The 12327-nt window shown below is 43.3% G+C and overlaps 1 protein-coding gene across 1 annotated transcript in view; it reads right to left on the bottom strand.

The window, feature by feature from the left end:
* The window catches only part of PEX10 (peroxisomal biogenesis factor 10), a 45643-nt gene that overhangs the window by 11433 nt on the left and 21883 nt on the right, over nt 1–12327 (bottom strand). The window contains exons 3-4 of the mRNA XM_040427423.1: nt 11879–12285; nt 11120–11295 (exon numbers count right to left, since the gene is read on the bottom strand). Of these exons, the coding sequence (XP_040283357.1) occupies nt 11120–11295; nt 11879–12285 (583 nt within the window). The remainder of the gene's footprint in view (nt 1–11119; nt 11296–11878; nt 12286–12327) is intronic.

The raw sequence follows: 12327 nt of genomic DNA, 5'->3' as shown, positions 1-12327 counted from the left end.
CTGGATAAAAAAAAATGTTACTCTCTGACAATGAAGTGTCCTCATCTGCAGGTTTGTGAGGATTCTTCATTTTCCAACATAAAACCAATCTGTCCAACCTGCGCCTGCAAACCACTGACCGGATACAGTCTGCTGAAGGGTGGAAAACTGCAGGGAACCGGATGTTAAAGGTCTGTGCCCATTCCGTTGAAAGCTCATCGCATTTGTATGTGTTGCGAGTTTATATATCCGGGTCCAACCATACAATCCACGGCCAACAACAAAGTATTCACCTTGAAACAGTATGTAAATTGAAACACCACATTTGTGGTTTACGGCATTACTTGCACACGGTGTCAATTACAATACATAGGCTGTACTACTAACAATCTCAAGGGGAGGATACGGAGACACATATCGGCTATACCCTTTGTTTTATCCAGAAATGCGTCTGCTGTCAGTGCACATTACGCGGCATGTCATGCCGGCGATATCACGGGCTTAAGAGTACAGGCAGTGGAGAGGGTTAATTTTCCTAAGCGAGGTGGCGACCACAGGCGCGCTCTTCTAAATAGAGAATCCTACTGGATTTTCTCTATGGACACACGCATTCCAAAGGGACTCAATCGCAGACAGGATTTAATTCTACACTATTGTTCCTTGCACATTATGTCTTTTCTGTCTTATTAGGATTTCAGTATTTTAAATTTGCATGTAAGGAGGAGTGGTTGTTGCTAATTATCTCCATCTGAGTTGTCCGGCATACTTTCTATTTAAGACCGGCACTCGGCATATACTATTGTCATGAGTAAGGATCAGAACCTGATGATCCGAAACGCGTGAATGTGCATGCTGGATTTTATTCTGCACCTATCATATAAAGATTAATACGAATTTCCACCACCATCCTGGACGCTGGATTATTTTCTCTTAGTGCCACCCACAGATCCCCCTCCATAACAGTGCCACCCACAGATCCTCCTCCATAACAGTGCCACCCACAGATCCTCCTCCATAACAGTGCCACCCACAGATCCCCTCCATAACAGTGCCACCCACAGATCCCCTCCATAACAGTGCCACCCACAGATCCCCTCCATAACAGTGCCACCCACAGATCCCCTCCATAACAGTGCCACCCACAGATCCCCCTCATAACAGTGCCACCCACAGATCCCCCTCATAACAGTGCCACCCACAGATCCCCTCCATAACAGTGCCACCCACAGATCCCCTCCATAACAGTGCCACCCACAGATCCCCCTCATAACAGTGCCACCCACAGATCCCCTCCATAACAGTGCCATCCACAGATCCCCTCCATAACAGTGCCATCCACAGATCCCCTCCATAACAGTGCAAATAGACCTCTAGCACAATACCCTTAAAATATTGCATCACATATCGTTATCGCAATTTTTAGTGCCCTAATCGCAATCGCACAAAATTCCCATATCGTGCAGCCCTAAATAATAATAAAAAAATATATATATAATAATCTATGGAGCAGCGAGCGGCTACCTCCAGGAAAAGAAGAGCTGCGGTTGTTGGAGGATATGATGTGTTCTCTTAAAAAGTAAAATACTTATCCTACTGATACAGAACCATTTCCACAAAGCTGATCCTGACCAGTCTTCGGTCCTTTTCATTTATAATCAATAGTCAATGTCCTGGTGACCATGGGACACCATGAGGGCCCAGCGGGCAATAGAGGCATACTGCGGTCATGTTTTATCCATCCTGACGTCATGCACTCAGCTTGTAACCAGAAAGGACTTTAGAAATCAGTGGCGAAAGGCAGGATTCACGTCACGTTTGTGAACAAAGAGTTTAGCGTGTATGCTGAGAAAACTCCAGATGTACACGCCAAGTGTGTCCAGAGGGTTACATTAGCCTGACTGAGGCCAGAAGTTTCCTTTAGTCCATTAAGAGGTCAGAATACAAGTATTAAAAGCAAATAGAAACAAAAAGCACCCGCAGGGAAGACGGCCCAGCAGGCAGTCCAACAGCATCCCTTCTGCCAGGCTAAGCCCCTCAGTTCTGGACCACCCTAGTAGAACAGCACCACAGCCGTCATGCTGTACCGCCCCATGTGAACACATCTCAAAAGCTCACCTTTCCATGTGGTCTCAGAAAACAGACAGAGCAAGTAGCTATTAACTCTTAGGCCCCGTTCAGATGAGCGAGTGACTGCGGACTCGCAGCACAGCACCCGTCCTAAACTCCCAGCGCTGCCGGGGGTCACATAGTATTATATTGATTTATGATGCTATGTAACCCTTACAGTTCTGGAATGTATTAGATGACACTGACATAATGCAGTCAGTGTTAACCAATAACAATAGAGCTGTAAGGGTTACATAGCATCATAAATCAATATAATACTATGTGACCCCCGGCAGTGCTGCGAGTCCGCAGCGAGACACTCTCTCGTCTGAAAGGGGCCTTATGCAGTCTCCTGCTAATTAAAAAACTCTTGTGCTAAATGGGCAAAGTGCCCCCAAAAAGGGGGGCCAGAATATGCAAATGCTTTAACTGGAGAGAAAAAAAAAAAAAAACATGGACTAGTATGTGGACATGCCAACAATGTATTTTTCTATACTTGCTGCTTAAAGAGCATCTCTCATCATGACCAACCCTATTAAACCAGAATTTAAAAAACCATGAGAGGGAGCGGCAACAGGGTAGAGGAAAAGCTGTGCTCCAAGGGGTTAGGCCAAATTTTGATGCAATGGAACATTCATTTGCTGTAATATAGGGCTTATTTAATTTACCATGATCAACTCTATCAGGCAGTATGCCTGGTTTAATAATTTTGATTAGGGCAACAGATGCTCTTTAACCCCTTCCCGACCAGTACTACGGCGCGCTGATCAGCTGGATGCAGCAGCTGCTCCTGTCCAATCAGCTGCAGGGGACCGGCTGTACCAGTTAGCCAGACCCCTGCTGTATGCGCCAGCATCGGTGAAAACATAGATGTCGGAACATTAACCCTCACTATGCCGCGGTCAGCGCTGACCACATGTGCAGGATGTGTGGAGGGAGCTCCCTCCCCGTCCTTAACGGGTCCCCGTGCTGCTGTGATGGGGACCCGATGGCTAGGACAGCAGCCAGATGCCTTCCTTAGGCATCATGCTGCCTTCCCTGTTAGCCTGTGAGATCACCCCCTGGATCTCACAGGCAGGAAGCTATAAGTGTATTACAGTGAGTAATTCAGTTACAGCCAATGCATTACAAAACAGATGTATTGTAATGCATTGTACAGGTGATCAGACCCCCCAAAAGTTGTGCGGAAAAAAAAAAAAAAGTTCAAATAAAGTTTTGCATAAAAAAAAATGTTTCAAGTTAGGCTACATGCACACGACAGTGTGCCCCCCGTGGCCATATTGCGGCACGCAATGACGGAGATGCGTAACAGAAGCACGGATCGGAACCCCACGGAAGCACTATGGAGTGCTTCTGTGGTGTTTCTGGCCGTGCCTCCGCACCGCAAAAAAGTAGCGCGTACACAACTTTTTTGCGGTGCGGACCGTCGGATGCGGATCGCGGACCCCATTCAAGTGAATGGGTCCGTGATCCGCATGCGGCTGCCCGATGGTCTGTGCCCGTGCATTGCGGACCGCAATTTGCGGTACGCAGCACGAGCACGGGGCCCTAACATTTGTGTGCATGTAGCCTTTAACCTCTTAAGGACATAGGGCGTACAGGTACGCCCTTGTGCCCTGGTACTTAAGGACACAGGGCGTACATGTACGCCCTGTGTATTTTCGATCACTGCCGTGCGGCTGGCAGTGATCGGAACCCGGTGCCTGCTCATATCATTGAGCAGGCACCTAGGCTAAATGCGCGGGGGGGTCCCGTGACCCCCCCATGTCGGCGATCGCGGCAAACCGCAGGTCAATTCAGACCTGCGGTTTGCTGCGATTTCTGCAGTTTCTGGTCCCTGCGGTCCCTGACCGCGGGGATCAGAAACTTTATATCCCTAAAAAAAGTTTTATTCACCCCCCCCTGCACCCCCGAATGATTTTTATGGTGGCTTTTCAAGGGGAGGCGGGCGGTGCGGCAGGCGGGATCGCGATCCCCCGCCCGTCTCCCCTTGAAAATTCATTGGTGTTCAGTGGGTATACCAGGGTGCCAGCACATTGCTGGCACCCTGGTATAAACGGCTGACATCTGCGATGCGATGTCAGCCGTTTAACCCTTTCCATACAGCGGTCCGTACGGACCGCTGTATGGAAAAGGTTAACAGCGCAGGGAGCCCCCTCCCTCTCCCATCGGGGGGCTGCTGTGCCTTTGCAGCCCCCCGATGGAGAGGGAGAGAGCCCCCAGACAGCCCCCCGAGAGATCCCCTCCTTACCCTTCCCCGTCTGCGAAGTTCTGAGCAGACGGGGAAGGTTCCCATGGCAACAGGACGCCTCTCGGGCGTCCTGCTGTCCATGGTGCTGAACAGATCTGTGCTGAAAGGCATAGATCTGTTCAGTGTAAGTAAAATACAGTGCAGTACAATATATATTGTTCTGTACTGTATTATACAGACATCAGACCCACTGGATCTTCAAGAACCAAGTGGGTCTGGGTCCAAAAAAAGTGAATAAAAGTGAAAAAAAAAGTAAAAATCAAAAAACACATTTATCACTGATAAAAAAATGAAAAAAATAAAATTCCCTACACATGTTTGGTATCGCCGCGTCCGTAACGACCTGATCTATAAAACGGTCATGTTACTTTACCCGAACGGTGAACACCATAAAAATAAAAAATAAAAAACTATGATGAAATTGAAATTTTGCCCACCTTACTTCCCAAAAAAGGTAATAAAAGTGATCAAAAAAGTCGCATGTACGCCAAAATTGTAACAATCAAACCGTCAACTCATCCCGCAAAAATCATACCCTACCCAAGATAATCGCCCAAAAACTGAAAAAACTATGGCTCTTAGACTATGGAGACACTAAAACATGATTTTTTTTGTTTCAAAAATGAAATCATTGTGTAAAACTTACATAAATAAAAAAAAAGTATACATATTAGGTATCGCCGCGTCCGTATCGCCCGGCTCTATAAAAATATCACATGATCTAACCCCTCAGATGACCACCGTAAAAAAATAAAAATAAAAACGGTGTAAAAAAAGCCATTTTTTGTCATCTTACGTCACAAAAAGTGTAATAGCAAGCAATCAAAAAGTCATATGCACCCCAAAATAGATGCCAATCAAACTGTCATCTCATCCCGCAAAAAATGAGACCCTACTTAAGATAATCGCCCAAAAACTGAAAAAACTATGGCTCTTAGACTATGGAGACACTAAAACATTTTTTTGGTTTTAAAAATGAAATCATTGTGTAAAACTTACATAAATAAAAAAAATTGCATACATATTAGGTATCGCCTCGTCCGTGACAACCTGCTCTATAAAATTACCACATGATCTAACCTGTCAGATAAATGTTGTAAATAACAAAAAAAAAAAACGGTGCCAAAAAAGCTATTTCTTGTTACCTTGCCGCACAAAAAGTGTAATATAGAGCAACCAAAAATCATATGTACCCTAAACTAGTACCAACAAAACTGCCACCCTATCCCGTAGTTTCTAAAATGGGGTCACTTTTTTGGAGTTTCTACTCTAGGGGTGCATCAGGGGGGCTTCAAATGGGACATGGTGTAAAAAAAAAAAACTGTCCAGCAAAACCTGCCTTCCAAAAACCGTATGGCATTCCTTTCCTTCTGCGCCCTGCCGTGTGCCCGTACAGCTGTTTACGACCACATATGGGGTGTTTCTGTAAACTACAGAATTAGGGCCATAAATAATGAGTTTTGTTTGGCTGTTAACCCTTGCTTTGTAACTGGAAAAAAAATATTAAAATGGAAAATCTGCCAAAAAAGTGAAATTTTGAAATTGTATCTCTATTTTCCATTAAATCTTGTGCAACACCTAAAGGGTTAACAAAGTTTGTAAAATCCGTTTTGAATACCTTGAGGGGTGTAGTTTCTTAGATGGGGTCACTTTTATGGAGTTTATAATCTAGGGGTGCATCAGGGGGGCTTCAAATGGGTCATGGTGCCAAAAAAACAGTCTCCAAAAACCAAACGGCGCACCTTTCACTCTACGCCCCGCTGTGTGGCCGTACAGTAGTTTACGGCCACATATGGGGTGTTTCTGTAAACAGCAGAGTCAGGGCAATAAAGATACAGTCTTGTTTGGCTGTTAACCCTTGCTTTGTTAGTGGAAAAAATGGGTTAAAATGGAAAATTAGGCAAAAAAAATGAAATTCTCAAATTTCATCGCCATTTGCCAATAACTCTTGTGCAACACCTAAAGGGTTAACGACGTATGTAAAATCAGTTTTGAATACCTTGAGGGGTGTAGTTTCTTAGATGGGGTCACTTTTAGGGAGTTTCTCCTCTAGGGGTGCATCAGAGGGCTTCAAATGGGACATGGTGTAAATAAACCAGTCCATAAAAATCAGCCTTCCAAAAACCATACGGCGCACCTTTCACTCTACGCCCCGCTGTGTGGCCGTACAGTAGTTTACGGCCACATATTGGGTGTTTCTGTAAACGGCAGAGTCAGGGCAATAAAGATACAGTCTTGTTTGGCTGTTAACCCTTGGTTTGCTTGTGGAAAAAATGGGTTAAAATGAAAAATTTGACAAAAAAATGAAATTCTCAAATTTCCTCCCCATTTGCCAATAACTCTTGTGCAACACCTAAAGGGTTAACAACGTATGCAAAATCAGTTTTGAATACCTTGAGGGGTGTAGTTTCTTAGATGGGGTCATTTTTGGGTGGTTTCTATTATGTAAGCCTCGCAAAGTGACTTGAGACCTGAACTGGTCCCTAAAAATTGAGTTTTTGTAAATTTCTGAAAAATTTCAAGATTTGCTTCTAAACTTCTAAGCCTTATAACATCCCCAAAAAATAAAATATCATTCCCAAAACAATTCAAACATGAAGTAGACATATGGGGAATGTAAAGTCATCACAATTTTTGGGGGTATTACTATGTATTACAGAAGTAGAGAAACTGAAACTTTGAAATTTGCTAATTTTTCCAAATTTTTGTTAAATTAGGTATTTTTTGGTGCAAAAAAAATTATTTTTTTGACTCCATTTTACCAGTGTCATGAAGTACAATATGTGACGAAAAAACAATCTCAGAACGGCCTGGATAAGTCAAAGCGTTTTAAAGTTATCAGCACTTAAAGGGACTCTGGTCAGATTTTCAAAAAATGGCCTGTGTCCTTAAGGGGTTAAAAAAAAAATTATTTTTTTTTTTACCATCATTAAAGGGAACCTGTCACCTGGATTTTGTGTATAGAGCTGAGGACATGGGTTGCAAGATCACCGCTAGCACATCCGCAATGAGATAGAGATAGAGATGATAGATAGAGATGATAGAGATAGAGATAGAGAGAGATAGAGATAGAGATGATAGAGATAGAGATAGAGAAATCCAGTGGGAGCACCAGCCAGCATGTGGGTGCAAGGTCCAACGCAGGGTAGCGGCAATCCCCAAGGAAGGCTCTTGTGAGCCGAAACGTCGCAAGACTTGCCATATTATGGGTGAATAAACCACTTGCTGATTTTATCACTATCTTGGAGTGCAGTCCTACTTCTTTGTTATATATATATATATATATATTTATTTATGGCAAGTAAGAAGCCCAAGGACCCGTTACTAATGTTTCCGGAGCCCAGCCACGTCCACTGTGAAGGAGCCCAGCACCGCCCCATATCCTCCTAATCTCCTCCTTGCTCCCTGACGTCGCAAAGCTAGAGCGCGGTAATCTCATGATACGCGAGCTAGCGCATGCGCAGTGTCAGCATAGTGTTCCTTCCCTGTGCTGGCATCAGCCTCAGGGAACAAACTGTGCATTGCGACATTACGGTGCTCTAGCTTTGTGACGTCGGGGAGCAAGGAGGAGATTCGAAGCGGTGCTGGGCTCATCTCTAAAGCATTGAGGAGACATTATATATATATATATATATATATATATATATATATATAGGTTTTTTTTTTACACAATAAAAGGACACAGAGCTATGGGGACTGGGTATTGCGGATGTGCTAGCGGCGATCTAGCAGCCCATGTCCTCAGCTCTATACACAAAATCCTGGTGACAGGTTCCCTTTAAGTAATAACAAAATAGGAAAAAAAAATAGGAGAAAAAAAAGGAAAAGTATACATATTAGGTATTGCCGCGTCCGTATCGACCGGCTCTATAAAAATATCACATGATCCACCCTGTCAGGTGAATGCAGTTAAAAAAATAAAAAATAAACTTTTTCAGCATTTTCCCTCACAAAGTGTAATACAGAGCAATCAAAAAGGTGTCTGTACCCCAAAATAGTACCAATCAAACCATCGTCTCATCATGCAAAAAATGAGACCCTACCGAAGACAATCGTCCAAATAATAAAATAAAAAATAGAGCAGTCAGAAAATGGCAACACAAAAACTAGATTTCATTCTGTTCAAAAATGCATTTACTGTGTAAAACTTAACAAAAAAAATAAAAAAAATAGACATATTGGGTATTGCTGCGTCCGTAACAACCTGTTCTATAAAAATATCACATTAGATGCCCCCTCAGGTGAATACTGTAAAAAGGAAAAAAAGGAAAAAAACATGCCAAAACAGCCTTTTTTCACCTTGCCTCACAAAAAGTGTAACACCAAGCGATCAAAAAGTCTTATGTACCCTAAAATGGTACTGTACTGTTACCCTTTGTGAAAATGAAAAATTTGGGGCTAAAGCAACATTTTATTAGAAGAAATTAAACTTTTCATTTCCACAGCCAAGTGTTTTAAAATTCAGTAAAACGCTTAGGGGGTCAAAGTGCTCAGTACCCCCCTTAATATATTCTTTGAAGGGTATAGTTTCCAAAAATCTCTTTTTGAGGGTTTTCACTGTAGGGGTACGTCAGGGTTTCTTCAAATACAAAATGGTGCCTAAAAACCATTCTAGCTCCAAAATCCATATGGCGCTCCTTTCCTTCTGACCACTGCCACATGCCCATAGAGAAGTTTACCACCACATATGGGATATTTCTGTAAACTGCAGAATCAAAGTAATGCATATTGATGTTTAGTTAGCAGTTGACCCTTGACGTGTTGTAAGAAAAATTAACCCGAAAAATCAGCATAAAAAATGAAATTTTGCCTCCATTTTCCTTTAATTCTTGTGGAACACCTAAAGGGTTGACAAAGTTTGTAACATCAGTTTTGAATAATTTGAGGGGTGTAGTTTCTAAAATGGGGTCATTTATGGATGATTTCTATTACCGTATTTTTCGCCCCATAAGATGCACTTTTCCCCCCAAAAAAATGGGGGGGAAATGCCCCTGCGTCTTATGGGGCGAATGCTGACAGTTTAACATCGCTGGATGCGATGTACGAGCGAGCGGGGGAGGGACTGGGAGGAGAAGCTGGGGGCCGGGAATAGCGGCAGGGCGGTGCAGTCAGTGTACTATAGCCCCGCCCCGCCGGTATAGTAATATAAAATGTCTTATTCAATTAAAATTTATTACATATGCCCCCTCACTCCTAAATTCTTAATAGTACCTTACATCCTATTCCTAATAGGTTCTGTACAATGCCGGCAGGCAGGCCGGGCGGGCGGCAGCGTAACTCCCTGATGTCACGTGCCTGCGCCGCCTACTTTATGAATAAAGCAGGCGGCGCAGGCAAGTGACGTCAGCGAGTGACGTGACGGCATTGTACAGAACCTATTAGGAATAGGATGTAAGGTACTATTAGGAATTTAGGAGTGAGGGGGCATATGTAATAAATTTTAATTGAATAAGACATTTTATATTTGTATACTGGGGGGGGGGGGGGGGGCTGTGGATGGCACATATATAACAGTGCCAGCCACAGATCCCCCCTGTAACAGTGCCAGCCACAGATCCCCCCTGTAACAGTCTCCGTCATCCATAGATCCCCCCATAACAGTGTCCGTCATCCACAGATCCCCGTCATCCACAGATCCCCCCCCATAAGTGTCCTTCACAGATCCCCAGTAATAGTGCCATCCACAGACCACCATTCGTTCCAAACCCACCAAAAGCACACCTTTTGGTTAAAAATATATATTTTTCTTATTTTCCTCCCCAAAAACCTAGGTGCGTCTTATAGGGCGAGAAATACGGTATGTAAGCCCCTCAAAATCACTTTATATCTGAATTGGTGCTTAGAAAAATGGTTTTGGAAATTATGTTTAAAATTAGAAAAATTGCTTCTAAACTTCTAAGCCTTCTAATGTCCTAAAAAAATAAAAGGACATTTACAAATTGATGCCAACATAAAGCAGACATATGGGGAATGATGACTGATAACTATTTTATGAGACATTATTATCTGTCTTAAAAGTAGAGAAATTCAAATTTTAAAAAATTGCGAATTTTTCCCAATTTTTGGTAAATTTGGAATTTTTTTTATAAATAAAGGAAAAATACATTAACTCAAATTTAGCACTGTCATGAAGTACAATGTGTCACGAGAAAACAGTTTCAGAGTGGCCTGGACAAGTAAAAGTGTTCCAAAGTTATTACCACATAAAGTGACGTCAGATTTGCAAAAAAATGGCCTGGGCAGGAAGGTGAAAACTGGCCCGGGGTAGAAAGGGTTAAGCATAAAAAAGAAAAAATATCTTTATTTACAAATGCCAAACTCCTTAACCCTCTTCTCACACAGGTTTTCGCCATAATTAACAGCCAACTTATAGCTGTAATGGCTGGGCTGGCAAGTTGCAGCCCTACTTTACTATGTATACGACTTTATTAAAGGGGTTGGCCCATGTCACATATGGTGGCATATCACTAGGTGCGGGTCCCACTAATCTCTAGATATCCATACTTGCGCAACTCACTTGCCAATCACTTCTATGGGAGTTCCGGAAATAGCCGGCCATTCTCATTTAGCTCTTTTCAGAACTACCATAGAAGTGAATGGAAAGTACACCGCACACGCGAGGGGCACGATTCTAGAGATAGGTTTGGGTCCCAGAGGTCGATAGGATATGCCACCAATATGTGCGATGGGTCACCCCCTTTAAATTTCAGGCAAAAATCTCAGTGTGAAAACTACAGGAAGAAACCACATCAATGCACAGAAGCATCAGACAGAGATTGTTACCTCTGGTAAGACATCCTTCGATAGAGTTTAAACTTCTGCTGTGCCTCTTGTTTCTGCTGAACGCTCCGTAGGTGAAGGAAGACCAGCAACAGGAGATGAACCAAAGACACTGCACCAAGGACAGTGTAACTCTTACGCACAACAGCATCATCCCGCGGGGATGCACGCACACGGAGCTGCAAGGGAATAGACCAACAATCTAAAATCATATATTCATATGTCTGCACCTGGATATCCGGTTTATTGGCATCAATAGATGGCTGGCGTCACTCAGCTCTTTCAGAGTGCCAATGCCGCTTCCTGCTCTGGCCCCAGGAATCATAGGCTTGCCGGGTGCTGAGTAACTGTAGGAGATGCTCGGTCTTAGCAGACCCACATCAGCTCTGTAGCGAGGCTCAACAGTTAAAACCTCTGGAGGCTGAATTCTCCCTGTAAAAAGGGGCTAATATGTCAGACCCAGTCACTGAAGAGATCAGGAATAATACAAATAAAATGTAAATGTTATAATGACTACAGAGGTCTCATATGAAAAAAAAGTTTAATAAAAGCAAAGAAATTCTAAAAAAGAAAGCCACTACCAGCCCACAGTGCAACTTCCAGCAGAACTCTGGGTGACCATAAGCTATATTTCTTATATATCAAAATTACTAACAGAAAGAGGACGTCATTTAAAAAAGTATTTTAGCTCACTCTGTGTATGTCTATATGCAGTATGTTTTTCCCAGAAGGACAGAAAAATGAAAAAAAACAAAAACTTACATAGGTGATACCAGTTATCCGTTTGGCGATATGGTAGAACGCTCCGCGCACGTAGAATATGGCTAGATGAAACCTCCGGAGGAAGGTAATACTCTGTCGGAAGATATACACACTCTTTACCAATGTCTTTCTCTGATGGTCGGAGAGGGCAGCTATCTTTCTGTGAATCCACTTCCACATCAATGAGCGGTGATGGGATCCAGAGGACAAGATGCTGTGCGGTACCCGGGCTCCATCTGCTTCTATCTGGAGTTCATGCTCCAGACGCACCAGCTCCTTATCCAGTAGGTAAGGGAAAAGGGTGTGACAGCAGATGAGCAAAGTGCGCTGCAGGAAGGATGGCACTTTCCGCTTAGAAGAGTCAACCTGCACAATATTAACATACTCCTCCCCGAGAGTCTGGTAACCTGAAAAACAAAAACACACAATCGCACAATGGACCATGGAAA

This window comes from Bufo bufo, chromosome 1, assembly GCF_905171765.1.
Source record: "Bufo bufo chromosome 1, aBufBuf1.1, whole genome shotgun sequence".
NCBI lineage: Eukaryota > Metazoa > Chordata > Amphibia > Anura > Bufonidae > Bufo > Bufo bufo.
Note: the sequence above shows the minus strand (reverse complement) of the source record. Positions and strands in the feature narration are given on the sequence as shown.